This window comes from Mus caroli, unplaced genomic scaffold (assembly GCF_978045245.1).
Source record: "Mus caroli unplaced genomic scaffold, Mus_caroli_1 scaffold_2, whole genome shotgun sequence".
NCBI classification, from domain to species: domain Eukaryota; kingdom Metazoa; phylum Chordata; class Mammalia; order Rodentia; family Muridae; genus Mus; species Mus caroli.
Window position 1 is genome coordinate 166,479,735 of NW_028227257.1, and position 19,926 is coordinate 166,499,660.

The 19,926-nt window shown below is 39.2% G+C and overlaps 1 protein-coding gene across 3 annotated transcripts in view; it reads right to left on the reverse strand.

Moving 5' to 3' along the window:
* The window catches only part of Slc39a12 (solute carrier family 39 member 12), a 119,662-nt gene that overhangs the window by 53,256 nt on the left and 46,480 nt on the right, over positions 1 to 19,926 (reverse strand). For all 3 annotated transcript variants that reach the window (XM_021156381.2, XM_029469888.2, XM_029469894.2), the window contains exons 8-10: positions 17,505 to 17,654; positions 16,129 to 16,236; positions 686 to 752 (exon numbers count right to left, since the gene is read on the reverse strand). In XM_021156381.2, coding sequence (XP_021012040.1) covers positions 686 to 752; positions 16,129 to 16,236; positions 17,505 to 17,654 — 325 coding nt within the window. The remainder of the gene's footprint in view (positions 1 to 685; positions 753 to 16,128; positions 16,237 to 17,504; positions 17,655 to 19,926) is intronic.

Genomic DNA, 19,926 nt, shown 5'->3' on the forward strand with positions numbered 1-19,926 from the left:
AATGAATTGCTGATATTCTGACAACACAGATTGAATGTACCCCCAAAGAACTATTTCTAAACAGGTCCACATCCTCCTTTGCCCTATTAACCTTTCCTTTCTACTACCTCTGGTGGTGGTAGGCTAGAAAGGATGTTAAAGCATTTAAGTATAGTTATTAAAGTATGCTTTGAAAAATATAAGCCTATAGGTAACAGTGTAACAAGTGAGACAAACAAGGAAGAAAATAAATAAAAATGGAATCATGCCTACATAAGTAATAGTGAATTAAAGGTCTAGAACAGTGTAAAAGTTTAAATGGAATAAAGTTCATATTAGTATGTGATGTTCTTGGGATGCAGAAAAGAAATGGTGCTCCCTGAAGATTTTATTCAAAAGCTTTTCATGTATTAGACAATCTCATTTCTTTTTGACATATTTGTTTAAAAACAGATACAACATTTTTCTGTATCACTTTTTATATTCAATTTCTAAATACTTATTTATGTATTTTATGTATAAAAGTGCTCTGTCTTCTGTATACCAGAAGTGGCGATCATATTCCATTATAGATGGTTGTGAGCCACCATGTGATTGCTGGGAATGAACTCCAAAGCTCTGGAAGAGCAGTCAGATGCTCTTAAACCCTGAGCAATCTCTCTAGATCTTATCATTTAACTTTTAACTGTGTAAAATTGGTACTCACAGTTTCTGTTGGAGGCTGGCACATTGCATATGGGTAGCTCAGTTGTCTGTGAATCTTCTGGGCCTTTCTATGTTGAATTGAAATATGATTAATAAAGAATGAGTAACGGTGACATTGGGTTGACATTTGAAATATCTAAAGAGTTACATTGACATTTAAAAGACATTTGAACACTCCAGATACATATCTGACCTGCCACCTTACATACACACCATACAAAGTAGAGCAAGGACTATGAGCAGGACATACTTTTGTATTATGCATGAGTAGAGAGAAGCCATATCCTCTATAGAAGACTGAATGCCTCTCATCAAGCCTGTGGTTCATTTAAACTCTTTAAGCTACATAAGCCTTGACTAAAGACAAAAGTAAAGTTTCTTCTTGACCTAATTTGGCATGTCTTCTGAAGGCTGTCCTGGGATGGCCTCATCTCTCAGTCTATAAGTGGTTAGAGAGGAAAATCCCAAGGTAACCCAATGTCATATGCCTTTCTCTATGCCACAATGCTCTCTTATTGATTTGCCAGTCAGTAAAAGAATTTTGCCCATACACAGAGTCAAAAAACAGACACAAAATACAACTAGCAGATTCAAAGTTTTCAACTTTGTGAGATTTTGAAATCACCATGTACTTGAGTTATGATTTTAATTTCAGAGATTGAACTGTATATAGTTCAAGTTCTGGTCCACATTCTCTGTGCTTACAGTTTTTACTCTGACTTGTAAAGAGGGCACATTTAAAATAGCCATTCCACCCAAGTCCAGCTTAGTAAACCAATGTGCTTATTGTGCTTCCTTATAAGCACTTAAGGAATATGAGTGACCTCAAAACAGTCATATGACTAGAAAGTCCCACCCCAGTGTGGATCATGAATTCCTCTTAGCTGCATAAAGTTACATTATATCCACCACTAAAAACTTGATTTAAAACTATCTCTGCCTTCTGGTTGGTACAAGCTCCAGGCCACCTTGGGTGCCAACTCGGCAGATGGTCCCATGGTCCCCAGAGGACTCTCTACCTCCTAGGTGCCCTAGCACACCCAGGATCTTAGGATCACTGATGAGTGGAACACAACATTTATTCCAACAAAAATGGGAGTGCCTGGGGCTAGCAGGAGCAGGGACACAAGAGACCCGTTTGACCAGCAGCCCCAGTTCCTTCTGGTCAGCACTGGTCTACCTTGGTTTTGAACACAGCAGACATCCCCACAGTCCCCAGAGGAAGTACCACATCCAGGTACTTTAACATGCCCAGGATCTTAGGATTCCAGGATCCCAGGAAAACAGGAGCTTGGTCACACCAGGAACTCAGGGTCTCAGAGGAAGCTTGACTACTGACACATCCAGAAACTCAGGATCACAGAATCACGAAATCACAGGATCATAGAGAAAGCTGGACTCTGAGGAGTTCTGACTCAAATGGGATTACAAGAAGGATGGGTTCCAATCAGATATATTGAGGGCAAGGGGCACTTGAGATAATCAGATGGCAGGAGGCAAGCATAAGAACAAAAGCTACCCTTCCAGTTGGTGCCAGCACCGGGTCACCTTGGGCGCAGAGTCAGCAGACACCCCCAAGGTCCCCTAGAGGACTCTCCACGTGATCTTAGGAACACCAATGAGTGGAACACAACTTCTGTTCCAATCCAATCAAGCTGGACCTGAGACAGCATTAGGGAAGCAGAAAACCCGGCCTGACCAGGGTCACAAGTCCTTTCCGGTCAGTGCCAGCACTGAGTCACGTGGGTGCAGAGTCAGCAGACACCCCCAAGGTCCCTAGAGGACAGTTTCTGAGACAGACCCCGTTTCAGGCTCCAGACACCCAGGCACCTTCCATGCCAGAGGAGAGGTGTCTGCCCTGCCCTGAAGGGCTTTGCCAGAGCACCTGGAGGAGCCATCTTGGTTCCCAGATCCCTCCGAGACTAGTCTGCACAGGTGAGAGTGTGGAATACAGAAGCCAACAGCTTCTATGACAGGCCAAAGCTACACAGCTCCTGGGACGGGTTCTGTTTCAGGCCTTCATCTACTGCAAGGAAGCAGGTCTAAAAGCCAGATATCTGTGCACCTTCCCTGCAAGATGAGAGCTTGCCTACAGAGAGTGCTCTGACCACTGAAACCCAGAGGAGAGAGCTAGTCTCCCATGTCTACTGATAGAGGCTAACAGAATCACAAGAGGAACAATCTCTAACCAGAGACAAATATAACAACTAACTCCAGAGATTACCAGATGGTGAAAGGCAAACATGAGAATCTTACTAACAGAAACCAAGACCACTCACCATCATCAGAACGCAGGACTCCCACCTCGACCAGTCCTGGGCACCCAAACACACCTGAAAAGCTAGACCCGGAATTAAAAGCACATCTCATGATGATGGTAGATGACATCAATAAGGACTTTAATAACTCACTTAAAGAAATACAGGAGAACACTGCTAAAGACTTACAAGTCCTTAAAGAAAACCAGGAAAACACAACCAAACAGGTAGAAGTCCTTAAAGAAAAACAGGAAAACACATCCAAACAGATGATGGAAATGAACAAAACCATACTAGACCATAAAAGGGAAGTAGACACAATAAAGAAAACCCAAAGTGAGGCAACGCTGGAGATAGAAACCCTAGGGAAGAAATCTGGAACCATAGATGTGAGTGAGCATCAGCAACAGAATACAAGAGATGGAAGAAAGAATCTCAGGTTCAGAAGATTCCATAGAGAACATGGGCACAACAATCAAAGAAAATGCAAAATGCAAAAAGTTCCTAACTCAAAACATCAAGGAAATCCAGGACACAAGAGAAGACCAACCTACAGATAATAGGAGGAGATGAGAATGAAGATTTTCAAATTAAAGGGCCAGCAAATATCTTCAACAAAATTATGGAAGAAAACTTCCCAAACCTAAAGAAAGAGATGCCCATGAACATACAAGAAGCCTACAGAACTCCAAATAGACTGGACAAGATAAGAAATTCTTCCCAACACATAATAATCAGAACAACAAATGCACTAAATAAAGATTGAATATTAAAAGCAGTAAGGGAAAAGAATCAAGTAACATATAAAGGGAGGCCTAGCAGAATTACACCAACTTTTCACAAGAGACTATGAAAGCCAGAAGATCCTGGACAGATGTTATACAGAAACTAAAAGAACACAAATGGCAGCCCAGGCTACTATACCCAACCAAACTTTCAATTACCATAGATGGAGGAACCAAAGTATTCCATGACAAAACTAAATTCACACATTATCTTTCCAAGAATCCAGGCCTTCAAAGGACAATAACAGAAAAAAACCTAAACAAACAAACAAACAAACAAAAAAAAACAATACAAGGACGGAAACCATGCCCTAGAAAAAGCAAGAAAGTAATCCTTCAACAAGACAGTCACAAGAACAGAATGCCAACTCTAACAACAAAAATAATAGGAAGCAACAATTACTTTTCCTTAATATCTCTTAACATCAATGGACTCAATTCACCAATAAAAAGACATAGACTAAGAGACTGGCTACACAAACAGGACCCAACATTTTGCTGCTTACAGGAAACACATCTCAGGGAAAAAGACAGACACTACCTCAGAATGAAAGGCTGGAAAACAATTTCCAAGCAAATGGTCTAAAGAAACAAGCTGGAGTAGCCATTCTAATATCGAATAAAATCGACTTCCAACCAAAAGTTATCAAAAAAGACAAGGAGGGACACTTCATACTCATCAAAGGTAAAATCTTCCAAGACGAATTTTCAATTCTGAATATCTGTGCTCCAAATGCAAGGGCAGCCACATTCATTACAGAAACTTTAGTAAAACTCAAAGCACACATTGCACCTCACACAATAATAGTGGGAGACTTCAACACACCACTTTCATCAATAGACAGATCGTGGAAACACAACCACTCTGGAAATCAGACTGGCAGTTCCTTAGAAAATTGGACGTAGTACTACCGGAGGATCCAGCAATACCTCTCCTGGGCATATATCCAGAAGATGTCCCAACCGGTAAGAAGGACACATGCTCCACTATGTTCATAGCAGCCTTATTTATAATAGCCAGAAGCTGGAAACAAACCAGATGCCCCTCAACAGAGGAATGGATACAGAAAATGTGGTACATTTACACAATGGAGTACTACTCAGCTATTAAAAAGAATGAATTTATGAAATTCCTAGGCAAATGGATGGACCTGGAGGGCATCATCCTGAATGAGGTAACACAATCACAAAGGAACTCACACAATATGTACTCACTGATAAGTGGATATTAGCCCAAAACATAGGATATCCAAGATATAAGATACAATTTACTACACATGAAAATGAAGAAGAACAAGACCAAAGTGTGGACACTTTGCCCCTTCTTAGATTGGAAGCAATCACCCATGGAAGGAGTTACAGAGACAAAGTTTGGAGCTGAGACAAAAGGATGGAACATCTAGAGACTGCCATATCCAGGGATCCATCCCCTAATTAGCCTCCAAACGATGATACCATTGCATACACTAGCAAGATTTTGCTGAAAGGACCCTGATATAGCTGTCTCTTGTGAGACTAGGCAGGGGCCTAGCAAACACAGAAGTGTATGCTCACAGTCAGCTATTGGATAGATCACAGGGCCCCCCAATGGAGGAGCTAGAGAAAGTACCCAAGGAGCTAAAGGGAACTGCAACCCCATAGGTGGAACATTATTATGAACTAACCAGTACCCCAGAACTCTTGACTCTAGCTGCATATGTATCAAAAGATGGCCTAGAAGGCCATCACTGGAAAGAAAGGCCCATTGGACATGCAAACTTTATATGCCCCAGTACAGGGAAACGCCAGGGCTAAAAAGTGGGAATGGATGGGTAGGGAAGTTGGGGGGAGGGTATGGGGGACTTTTGGGATAGCATTGGAAATGTAATTGAGGAAAATATGTAATAAAAAATATTAAAAATTTAAAAAAAAAAAAAAAGCTCGGTCAGGCGGTGGTGGTGCACTCCTTTAGTCCCAGCACTTGGGAGGCAGAGGCAGATGGATTTCTGAGTTCGAGGCCAGCCTGGTCTACAGAGTGAGTTCCAGCCAGGGCTACACAGAGAAACCCTGTCTCCGGACCAAAAAAAAAAAAAAAAAAAAAAAGCTCAAACCACACATTGCACCTCACACAATAATAGTGGGAGACTTCAACATATCACTTTCATCGATGGACGGAACAAGGAAACAGAAACTAAACAGGGACACAGTGAAACTAACAGATGTTATGAAACAAATGGATCTAACAGATATCTACAGAAAATTTTATCTTAAAACATAAGGATATACCTTCTTCTCATCACCTCATGGTACCTTCTCCAAAGTTGAACATATAATTGGTCACAAAACAGGCCTCAACAGATACAAAAATATTGAAATTGTCCCAAACATCCTATCAGATCACCATGGACTAACGCTGATCTTCAATAACAACATAATAATGGAAAGCCAACATTCACATGGGAAATGAACTCTTCTCAATGATACCTTGGTCGAGGAAGAAAGAAATTAAATATAAATAAAGATAGAAAGAATAGAAAGAAAGAAATTAAAGACTTTTTGGAGTTTAATGAAAATGAAGCCACAACATACCAAAACTTATGGAACACAATGAAAGCATTTCTAAGAGGAAAACCCATAGCTCTGAGTGCCTCCTAAAAAGAAACTAGAGAAAGCACACATTAGCAGCTTGACAACACACCTAAAAATTCTAGAACAAAAGGTAGCAAATTCACCCAAATGGAGTAGACAGCAGGAAATAATCAAGCTTAGGGGCAAAATCAACCAAGTGGAAACAAGAAGAAGTATTCAAAGTATCAACCAAACAAGGAGCTGGTTATTTGAGGAAATTAACAAGATAGATAAACATTTAGCCAGATTCACTAAAGGGCACAGAGACAACTCCTAATTAACAAAATCAGAAATGAAAACGGAGACATAACAACAGATCCTGAAGAAATCCAAAACACCATCAGATCCTTCTACAAAAGCCTATTCTCAACAAAACTGGAAAACCTGAATGAAATGGACAAATTTTTAGACAGATACCAGGTACCAAAGTTAAATCAGGATCAGGATAATGATCTAAACAGTCCTATATCCCCTAAAGAAATAGAAGCAGTCATTAATAGTCTCCCAACCAAAAAAAGCCCAGGACCAGATGGGTTTAGCGCAGAGTTCTATCAGACCTTCAAAGAAGATCTAATCCCAGTTCTTCACAAACTATTCCACAAAATAGAAGCAGAAGGTACTGTACCCAATTCATTCTATGAAGCCACAATTACTCTGATACCTAAACCACAGAAAGACTCAACAAAGATAGAGAACTTCAGACCAATTTCCCTTATGAATATCGATGCAAAAATACTCAATAAAATTCTCACTAAACGAATCCAAGAACACATCAAAACAATCATCCATCCTGACCAAGTAGGTTTCATTCCAGGGATGCAGGGATGGATTAATATATGGCAATCCATCAACGTAATCCAGTATATAAACAAATTCAAAGACAAAAGCCATGGATCATATCATTAGATGTTGAGAAACCATTTGACAAAATCCAACACCCAATCATGATAAAAGTCTTGGAAAGATCAGGAATTCAAGGCCCATACCTAAACATGATAAAAGCAATCTACAGCAAACCAGTAGCCAACATCAAAGTAAATGGTGAGAAGCTGGAAGCAATCCCAGTAAATTCAGGGACTAGACAAGGCTGCCCAACTTTCTCCCTACCTAATCAACATAGTACTTGAAGTCCTAGCCAGAGCAATTCGACGACAAAAGGAGATCAAGGGATACAATTCGGAAAGGAAGAACTCAAAATATCACTTTTTGCAGATGATATGATAGTATATATACGTGTCCCTAAAAATTCGGCCAGAGAACTCCTAAACCTGATAAACAGCTCCAGTGAAGCAGCTGGATATAAAATTAACTCAAATAAGTCAATGGCCTTTCTCTACACATAGGATAAAAACGCTGAGAAAGAAATTAGGGAAACATTATCCTTTACAATAGTCACAAAAAATATAAAATATCTTGGCGTGACTCTAACTAAGGAAGTGAAAGATCTGCATGATAAGTACTTCATGTCTCTAAAGAAAGAAATTAAAGAAGATCTCATAAGATGGAAAGATCTCCCATGTTCATGGGTCGGCAGGATCAATATAGTAAAAATGGCTATCTTGCCAAAAGCAATCTACAGATTCAATGCAATCCCCATCAAAATTCCAATAAATTCTTCAATGAATTCGAAAGAGCAATCTGCAAATTCATCTGGAATAACAAAAAACCTAGGATAGCCAAAACTCTTCTCAAGGATAAAAGAACCTCAGGTGGAATCACCATGCCTGACCTAAAGCTGTACTACAGAGCAATTGTGATTAAAAATTGCATGGTACTGGTGTAGTGACAGACAAGTAGACCAATGGAATAGAATTGAAAACCCAGAAATTACCCCACACACCTATGATCACTTGATCTTTGACAAGGGAACTAAAACCATTCAGTGAAAAAAAGACAGCATTTTCAAAAATGGTGCTGGCACAACTGGCAGTTATCATGTAGAAGAATGCAAATTGATCCATTCCCATCTCCTTGTACTAAGGTCAAATCTAAGTGGATCAAGGAACTCCACATAAAACCAGAGACAGTGAAACTTATAGAGGAGAAAGTGGGGAAAAGCCTCGAAGATATTGGCACAGTGGAAAAATTCCTGAATAGAACAGTAATAGATTGTGCTGTAAGATCGAGATTCAACAAATGGGACCTCATAAAATTCAAAGCTTCCTTAAGGTAAAAGACACTGTCAATAAGACGAAAAGGCCACCAACAAATTGGGAAAAGATCTTTACCTATCCTAAATTAGATAAGGGACTAATATCCAATATATTTAAAGAAATCAAGAAGGTGGACTCCAGAAAATCAAATAACCCCATTAAAAATGGGGCTCAGAGCTAGACAAAGAATTCTCACCTGAGGAATACCGAATGGCTGAGAAGCACCTGAAAAAATGTTCAGCATCCTTAATCATCAGGGAAATGCAAATCAAAGCAACCCTGAGATTCCACCTCACACCAATCAGAATGGCTAAGATCAAAAACTCAGGTCACAGCAGACGCTTGCAAGGATGTGGAGAAAGAGGAATTCTTGTCTATTTTTGGTTGGATTGAAAGCTTGTACAACCACTCTGGAAATCAGTCTGGCGATTCCTCAGAAAATTGGACACACTACTACCAGAGGATCCAGCAATACCTCTCCTGGGAATATATCCAGAAAATATTTCAACTGGTAAGAAGGACACATGCTCCACTGTGTTCATAGCAGCCTTATTTATAATAGCCAGAAGCTGGAAAGAACCCAGATGTTCCTCAACAGAGGAATGGATACAGAAAATGTGGTACATTTACACAATGGAGTACTACTCAGCTATTAAAAAGAATGAATTTATGAAATTCCTAGGCAAATGGATGGACCTGGAGGGCATCATCCTCAGTGAGGTAACCCAATCACAAAAGAACTCACATGATATGTACTCACTGATAAGTGAATATTAGCCCAGAGACTTAGAATACCAAGATACAAGATACAATCTGCAAAACACATGAAACTCAAGAAGAACAAACTCCAAAATGTGGACACTTTGCCCCTTCTTAGAATTGGGAACAAAACACCCATGGAAGGAGTTACAGTGACAATGTATGGAGCTGAGATGAAAGGATGGACCATTTAGAGACTGCCATACTGGGGGATCCATCCCATAATCAGCCTCCAAATGCTGACACCATTTCATACACTAGCAAGATTTTGCTGAAAGGTCCCAGATATAGCTGTCTCTTGTGAGACAATGCCGGGGCCTAGCAAACGCAGAAGTGGATGCTCACAGTCAGCTCTTGGGTGGATCACAGGGCCCCCCAATGGTGGAGCTTGAGAAAGTACCCAAGGAGCTAAAGGGGTCTGCAACCCTATAGGTGGAACAACAATATGAACTAATAGCACCCCCTCCCCCAGAGCACATGTTTCTAGCTGCATATGTATCAGAAGATGGCCTAGTCAGCCATCATTGGAAAGAAATATCCATTGGTCTTGCAAACTTTATATGCCTCATTACAGAGGAACTCCATGACCAAGAAGTGGGAGTGAGTGGGTAGGGGAGTGGGAGGGAGGGTATGGGGGACTTTTGGGATAGAATAGGAAATGTAAATGAAGAAAATACCTAATTACAATAAAAAAGAACAGAAGCTACAAAAACCAAGGTTACTTGGCATCATCAGAACCAACTCTCTAACCATAGCAAATCCTAGATTCACCATCACACTAGAAAAGCAAGATATGCATCTAAAGTTACTTCTCATGATGATGATGGAGGATTATAAAAAGAAAATAAATAACTCCCTTAAAGAAATACAGGAGAACATATCCAAACAGGTGTAAGAATTGAACAAAATCATGCAGGATCTAAAAATGGAAGTAGAAACAATAAAGAAATCACAAGGGGGGGTCACTTTGGAAATAGAAAACCTAGGAAAGAAATGAGGAGCCATTGATGCAAGCATAACCAACAGAATACAAGAGAAATAAGAGAGAATCTCAGTTAGACAAGATACCATGAAAAAGATTGAAACAACAAAGAAAATGGAAATGCAAAAAGATCCTAACCCAAAACACCTAGGAAATCCAGGACACAATAAGAAAAATCAAACCTAAGGATAATAGGTATAGACGAGAAGGAAGATTTCCAACTTAAAGGGCCAGTAAATATCTTCAACAAAATTATAGAAGAAAACTTCCCTAACCTAAAGAAAGAGATGCCCATGAATATAAAAGAAGCCTATAGAACTCCAAATAGACTGGACCAGAAGAGAAATTCCTCCTGTCACATAATAATCAAAACACCAAACTCATTAAACAAAGACAGAATAATAAAAGCAGTAAGGGATAAAGGCCAAGTAACATATAAAGGCAGACCTATGAGAATTACACCTGACTTCTCCCCAGAGACTATGAAAGCAAGAAGATCCTGGGCAGATATCACACAGAGCCTAAGAGAACACAAATGGCAGCCCAGGCTAATATACCCAGCAAAACTCTCAATTACTATATATGGAGAAATCAAGATAGTCCATGACAAAATCAAATTCAGACAATATCTTTCCACAAATCCAGCCCTTCAAAGGATAATAAAGGGAAAACCCCAACACAAAGAGTGATACTAGGTCCTGGAAAAAGCAAGAAAGTAATCCTTCAACAAACCTAAAAGAAGACAGCTGCAAGAACAGAATCACAACTCTAGCAACAAAAAATAACAGGAAGCAACAAATACTTTTTCTTAATATCTCTTAATATCAATAGATGCAATTCCCCAATAAAAAGACATAGACTAACAGACTGAATACATAAACAGGACCCAACTTTTTGCTGCATACAAAAAAAACCTACCTCAGGAACAAAGCTAGACATTACCTTAGAGTAAAAGGCTGGAAAACAAATTTCCAAGCAAATTGTCTGAAGAAACAAGCTGGAGTAGCCATTCTAATATCGAATAAATTTGACTTTCAACCTAAAGTTATCAAAAAATAAATAAATAAAAAAGATAAGGAGAGAAACTTCTTAATCATCAGAGGTAAAATTTACCAAGATGATCCCTCACTTCTGAACATCTATGCTCCAAATGCAAGGGCATCCACATTCATTAAAGAAACTTCGCTAACACTCAAAGCACACATTACACAGTAATAGTGGGAGACTTCAACACCCCACTTTCACCATGGACATACCATGGAAACCAAAACTGAACAGAGACACAGTGAAACTAACAGAAGTTATGAAACAATAGGATTTAACAAATATCTATAGAACATTTCATCCTAAAACAAAAGGATACACCTTCTTCTCAACACCTCATGGTACCTTTTCCAAAACTGACCATGTAATTGGTCACCAAACATGCCTCAACAGATACAAAAATATTGAAATTATCCCATGCACCCTATCAGATCACCACAGACTAAAACTGATCTTCATTAACAACATAAATAATAAGAAGCCCACATAATTCGAAGATGAAAAACACTTGGAAAACTTGGTTAAGGAAGAAATAAAGAAAGAAATTTAAGATGTTTTAGAGTTGAATGAAAATGAAGCCACACCATACCCAAACTTATGGGACACAATGAAAGCAGTCCTAAGAGGAAAACTCATAGCTCTGAGTGCCTCCAAAAGGAAACTGGAGAGAGCATACACTAGCAGCTTGACAGCAAAACTGAAAGCTATAGAACAAAATGAAGCAAATAGACCCAAAAAGAGTAGAAGGCAGGAAATAATCAAACTCAAGGCTGAAATCAAACAAGTGGAAACAAAAAGAACTATACAAAGAATCAACCAAACCAGGAGCTGGTTCTTTGAGAAAATCCACAAGATAGATAAACCCTTAGCCAGACTAACTAGAGAGCACAGGGTCTGTATCCTAATTAACAAAACCAGAAATGAAAAGGGAGACATAACAACAGAATCTGAGAAAATTAAAAAAAAAAAAAAAAAAAAGATGCTACTATAAAAGCCTATACTCAACAAAACTGGAAAACCTGGATGGCATGGACAATTTTCTAGACATATATCAGGTACCAAAGTTAAATCTGGATCAGATTAAAGATCTAAACAGTTCCATATCCCCTAAAGAAATAGAAACAGTCATTAATAGTCTCCCAACCAAAAGAAGCCCAGGAAGATATGGATTTATTGCAGAGTTCTATCAGACCTTCAAAGAACACCTAATTCCAATACTCCTCAAGTTTTTCACAAAATATAAACAGAAGTAACTCTACCTAATTCATTCTGTGAAGCCACAATTACTCTAATACCTAAACCACACAAAGACCCAACAAAGAAAGAGAATTTCACACCAATTTCCCTTATGAATATCAATACAAAATACTCAATAAAATTCTCATAAACCGAATCCAAGAACACACCAAAATGATCATCCATCATAATCAAGTAGGCTTCATCCTAGGAATTCAAACTACTTACTTTCTATATACAGAAATCCATCAAGGTAATCTACTATATAAACAAACTCAAAGATAATAGTCACATGATCATCTCCTGTGATGCTGAGAATGCATTCGATAAAGTCCAACACCCCTTCATGATAAAAGTCTTGGAAAGTTCAGGAATTCAAGGTCCATACCTAAATATAATAAAATCAATCTACAGCAAACCAGTAGCCAACATCAAATTAAATGGAGAGAAATTGGAAGTAATCTCACTAAAAGCAGGAACTAGACAAGGCTACCCACTCTCTCCTACATATTCAATATAGTACTTGAAGTCCTAGCCAGAGCAATTAGACAACAAAAAGACATCAAAGGAATACTAATTGGAAAGGAAGATGTCAAAATATCACTGTTTCCAGATGATATGATAGTATATATAAGTGACCCTAAAAATTCCACCAGATAACTCCTAAACCTGAAAAACAACTTCAGTGAAGTAGCTGGGTATAAAGTTGATTCAAACAAATCAGGGGCCTTTTTCTACAGAAAGGATAAACAGTCTGAGAAAGAAATTAGGGAAACAACACCCTTCACAATAGTCACAAATAATATGAAATGCATTGGTGTGACACTAACAAAGGAAGTGAAAGATCTGTATGATAAGAACTTCGAGTCTCTAAGGAAAGAAAATAAAGATCTCAGAAGATGGAAAGATCTCCCATGCTCATGGATTGGCAGGAATAACATAGTCAAACTAGCTATCTTGCCAAAAACAATCTACAGATTCAATTCGAGCCCCATCAAAATTCCAACTCAATTCTTTACAGAGTTAGAAAATGAAATTTGCAAATTCATCTGTAATAACAAAAATCCTATGATAGAAAAACTATTCTCAACAATAAAAGAACCTCTGATGAAACCTCCATGCCTCACCTCAAGCTGTACTACAGAGCAATAGTGATAAAAACTGCATGGTACTGGTACAGTGACAGAATTGAAGACCTGTAATTGAACCCACACACCTATGGTCACTTGATCTTTGACAAAGGAGCTAAAACCATCCAGTGGAAAGAAGACAACATCTTCAACAAATGGTGCTGGCACAACTGGCAGTTGGCATATAGAAGAATGCGAATCGATCCATTCTTAACTCCTTGTACTAAGCTCAAGTCTATGTGAATTAAAGAACTCCCCATAAAACCAAAGACACTCAAACTTATAGAGGAGAAAGTCAGGAAGAGCCTCAAAGATATGGGCACAGGGGAAAGATTCCTGAACAGAACACCAAGGGCTTGTGCTGTAAGATCAAGAATGGACAAATGGGACCTGATAAAATTGCAAAGCTTCTGTAAGGCAAAGGACACTGTCAATAAGACCAAAAGGCAACCAACAGATTGGGAAAAGATCTTTACTTATCCTAAATCTGATAGGGGGCTAATATCCAATATATATAAAGAATTCAAGAAGTTGAACTCCAGGTATCCAAACAACCCTGTTTAAATATGGGGTACAGAGCTAAACAAAGAATTTTCAACTGATGAATACATAATGGCTGAGAAGTATCTAAAAAAATGTTCAGTATCCTTAATCATCAGGGAAATGGATATCAAAACAACCCTGAGATTACACCTCACACCAGTCAGAATGGCTAAGATCAAAAGCTCAGGTGACAGCAGATGCTGGCGAGGATGTGGAGAAAGAGGAACACTCTTCCATTGTTGATAGGATTGCAAGCTTGTACAACCACTCTGGAAATCAGTCTGGAGGTTCCTCAGCAAAAATGGACATAGTACTACCTGAGGATCCGGCAATACCTCTCCTGGGCATATATCCAGAAGATGTTCCAACCGGTAATAAGGACACATGCTCCACTATGTTCATAGCAGCCTTATTTATAATAGCCAGAAGCTGGAAAGAACACAGATGCCCCTAAACAGAGGAATGGATGCAGAAAATGTGGTACATTTACACAATGGAGTACTACTCAGCTATTAAAAAGAAAAGTAGGAAGAAAATCAAACCCATAAAACAGTCTATTACTAATTCAAAATTTTCTTTTAATCCTATGAAAATTGAATTGTGGCTATGTCAGAGTGTGGAGTGTGCAGGCAGTTCAAAACTCACAAAGTCAACCTCAGATACTTGCTTCCATATAGGCTGGTGTTCCAGACCCCTTATACCAACCCAAGCAATAAAGCCGACAGGAATATGATTTTTCAAACTAATCCTAGCCTCAAGTTATCCTCTTTCATATCAAATTTTAATGTACCTGAACAATAAATATAACAAGGCTTTAAAATAATTTTTATTTCATTAACTAGAAATTATCATCATCATCATTTTGTTTTTCTGAGATAAACTTTCACTATATATACCAGACTGGCTTTAAACTCAAGGAGGTCCACTTGCTTCTATCTATCTATGCAGTCCTAGGGTTACAGGTGTGCACCACCATGGTCAGCTTTAAAAATATTTTTAAAGGAACTCTTTTATGTTCCTCTCTGAGTTAACATTAGATCTGCAATCTCCTGCTAAATTTCACTGCTGTGTGTATATTACACGTGTTTCCAGCATCTCTTCACATACAGCTTAGCCTTGAACTTCAACCCGTATTCATGTTTATAAATTTATACTTGTGTACTATCCCTCTTTGTCCTGTCCCTATATGCTTTTGCTTAAGAATTAGAATGAGAGCCGGGCGTGGTGGCGCACGCCTTTAATCCCAGCACTCGGGAGGCAGAGGCAGGCGGATTTCTGAGTTCGAGGCCAGCCTGGTCTACAAAGTGAGTGCCAGGACAGCCAGGGCTATACAGAGAAACCCTGTCTCGAAAAAAAAAAAAAAAAAAAAAAGAATCAGAATGAGTATATTTCTTGACCCCGATTGGAATTTTATTTTAAAAATTAATATGGAAAACTGTTGGGAAAAATCCATTTGCATCAAAGTACTCACTGTGGCACACATCACTAGAGCAAATTGGTTCTTTCCTGGACTATGAAGTGAACACTCTCATCCTAGACAGACTAGCAAATCCCTTGCCCAGCATTTATTTGTATCAACCAAGAAATTACTTAGGGTTATACAAAGTGGAAAAGCAAAAGGTCAACTGGCTTATTGAGAACAAAGAACTAAAATAATGAAAAGTATTATGTTAATTATATTTCACAGTGCAGATGGTGCCTTAAATCTGTGGTGAGTGTGTTTTGTGCTAATAAATAAATAAATAAATAAATAAATAAATAAATAAATAAATAAATAAATAAAAGCTTTCAGGTGCTTGCTAAAGTTTCTCAAAAGCTTTTCTCATGGCCAAGAGCAAGAAAATCAGGAATAGGTCCTGATCATTTACCATACCAAGCTTCCTCTGTGCAGTGAGGCTTAAAGAAATGGCAGCTGAGTCTGCAAACCACTTCAGATTACTGACGTACCAGTTGGATGGTTGATATAGACTTGCCTCCACTTGACTGGTCATTTAATTCTGGATTGAGTCCAAGATGGTGGGTATGTCCCACATGCTCATTCACTAATGGCAAACCCTGCAGGATAAGGACAGCACAAAATTAGTCAGAGGCCAGAAACAAACATGCATAGACTTTTTAAATCCCATGACTCTATGCTATGTTTTGCTTATCAATATTTTGAGCTGGATGCATAAAATAATACCTGGGAAATCTCATAGTAATGAATATTTATTAAAAACTATCACCTTGGAAAACCATTTCACATACTCAGAATGCATTAAGAATATACCCTCAGAAAGTCTAGCTATGATTGAAAGAGGCTGAAATGGAGGGAGTTTAATATTGTCATTTAATTTACTAAAACTTAAACTTACATAAAATTTATTTTTTATTTCTCTTTGATATGGGTACAAAAATTATTGTCAAATTGTACTGTACCCTGGAACTATTAAGATAATAGCTCCCCAATTACATTATCAATTAAGCATTTGTGAACATTTGAACATCTATATTCCTTTTATTCTATGCAATAACATGGACCTTAAATTATGTTGTTGTTGTGGTTACGGTTGTTGTCCTCCTTATTATTATTATTATTATTGTTGTTGTTGTTGTTGTTATTAATAAATGTTTCTCACATGTGCATAAGCCCCAGAACTTGTATGGAGGTAAGAGGACTACTTTGTAGACTGTAGGCCCCTGCGTTCCCCAATCTCCTAAAAAATTAATAACCATAGTTAAGAACAACATGTTAGTTAGAGTGAGCTATATGTTGTTTAAATTACTGTGTATTTCCTTACACAGATGGACCCATGAAGATGTCACTGGGACAGAACTGAGGATCACATCCAGACTATTGCACATGGAGGCACTCAACCATCAAAATAATTGCCAGTCCTTTAATTTTTTTAAACTTTAAACTAATTAGTTATTGGATTACTTTTGTCAGTTAGAGATAGCCCAGGCTGACCTTGAACTCTCTACATAGCTAAGGATGACCTTGAACTGATCCTTCATCCTCCATTCCCCAAATACTGGAGTTATAGTCATGTACCATCAAACCCAATTTAAGTAGTGCTGGGGATGGGGTTTGGGCATGGTAGGCAAGCACTCCACAGCTGAACTACATCCCTAGGCCATTATTTTATTTGTTTGTATTTTGAGAGTCTTGCTCTGTAGCTCAGGCAAGCGCTGAAGTTGTGATCCTCTTGTTACCCTATCAGGTACCTGGGATATAAGGTGTGCATGTCCACCTACTGCTTACTTTTACCTTTAAACAAGTCTTTCTGAAATCAAGATGAATCTAATAAAACCTCAAAGCAAAGGATAAAGGAGACACAAACCTTGGTATTTGGTGATACAAGAAGGATAAAACATTTTTCTATCAAGAAAAATCCATGGATGCCTCCAAGTAGTCCCAACAGCTTCCAAATAGGACTTTGGCTTTCATGGAAATGCCCAAGCTCTGCTTCCTGCTTATGTAAACTAAGAACCTAAAAAACAAACAAACAAAAAGATTCAGGCCAGGAAAGCAGATAGGCGAAGAGCAGAACTTCACCTCTGTCCCTACTCCTCCAAACCCAATCTCCCAGTATTATCTTGTCCCCAGCTTTGCAACACAACATTTGCTGTGGCCTTACTCCCTCACGTTATCACCCCATCCCCATTTCCAATGAATTACACAGGTCTTCCATTCCAAATTTCCCTTCCTAATTCATTACTATATCCCAGGCCCCAACTCCAGCAGGCATGACCTAGGAACCCATGGGCTACTAAAGCCAGGGAAGCCAATAGGCTAACTACAGAACTTTACTCCCGATCTCTCTTGAAAATTCAGTCCCCAGTTTGTGTCCCCTGATCTGTGGCAGATCTCTTGCTACAGCCTTGCCTCCCTTGCTCTGTCTCCAGTACACAGACCTCCTCTGACCTATCTTCACCCTACTTAGTATTTTTTCTTTCTTTGTGTGTGTGAGAGTGTTCATTTGTGTTACTTTTTATTAGATATTTTCTTTATTTACATTTCAAATGTTATCCCCTTTCCTGGTTTCCCCTCCAAAAGGCCCCCTATCCCCTCCCTCTGCTCACCAATCCACCCACTCCTGTTTTGTGGCCCTGGCATTCCCCTATACTGGGGCACAGAACTTTTACATGACCAAGGGCCACTTTTCCCATTGATGACCAACTAGGCCATCCTCTGCTACATTATGCAGATGGAGCCATGAGTCCCACCATGTGTTTTCTTTGGTTGATGGTTTAGTCCCAGGGAGCTAAGGGGCTTCTGGTTAGTTTATATTGTTGTTCCTCCTATGGGGCTGAAAACCCCTTCAACTACTTGGGTACTTTCTCTAGCTCCTTCATTGGGAACACTACTTAACATTTTGTCTCAATCCTCAAACCCAGCAGGCATTCCCTGAGACACTGCCCGAATCAAGTAAACTAACTGCAAGTCTTTCCCATCCCACCCTGTTCTCCAAGTCAAAAGTCCTAGTCTGATCATTTCACCCATCTCCAGAGCTGACTATCTGTTGTCCCTTTCCTTTGGTCCCCATCTCCAGCTGATAACTCAGGTCTTCTCCTATAGCCTTCTTCCTCAATCATCCTGTTATTCAGGTTCCCAACTCTAGTAGACTTTCTCTGGGAACCCACCAGACAAGCCTGACAGAGAGAAAGGTGAGCTTCAGATCTTTCTCTCCTCTCCTCCATATCCAATTCCCAGGCTCATCCCCAGTTTCTCAGCAGACTGCCATTTGTGGCCTCTCCTTGCTGACTCACTGCCCTCATTCCTAGGGACTAACCCAATCCTGGAAGAACACCCACTTTCTTCTCTCCAACAGATGCCCTTCCTAGCCCATACCCATGCCTAAGTGTTACTAGGAACCACCAGTGATCACACCTACCAAAATACCAGAAGAATTTTTTATCAGGCAACACACAGCCACCACAACCTAAGAACTAGAGAGGCCAACAGAAACCAAGGAACAAATCACCCACCCAACAAAGACAAGACCAAATATCAGCAACAAGAATTACAGTCTTCCAAACAAGATGTCTAGAAGCCTGCATAGGAACACAATCAACAAAAACCAGGACAGTATATCTCTACTAGAGCCCAATAACCCTATCACAGAAGGTCCTAAATCCACAACATAGCTAAAGCACAAGACAAAGACCTTAACATAGCTTTTGTGAATATGACAGAGGTCCATAAAGAGGACATTTTTTAAAATTCCTTCAAGAAATCTATTAAAACACAAACAAACAGTAAAAGAAAATGAATAGAACAGTTCAAGGCGTGAATGTGGAAATAGAATAATCAACGAAAACACAAACTGGGGGATATTTGGAAATGAAAATTTAAAAACTCAAACAGTAACCTTACAGGCAAATACAAGAGATTTAAATACAAGAGAATCTCAAGCATTAAAGACATGAAGGAACCAGAGTAAGAACCCAGGGAGCTGAAGGGGTCTGAAGTCCCATAGGAGGAACATCAATATGAACTAACCAGTACCCCCAGAGTTCCTTGGAACTATAACACCAATCAAAGAAAATACATCATGGAACTTGTGGGTTTAGTTATATATGTAGCAGAGGATGGCCTAGTTGGTCATCAATGGGAGAAGAGGCCCTTGATCCTGTGAAGGCTCTATGCCCCAGTATAGAGGAATGCCAGGACCAGGAATGGGAGTGGGTGGGTTGGGGAGCAGGGGGAGAGGGGAGGGGATAGGACATTTTAGGAAGGGAAACTAGGAAAGAGGATAATAT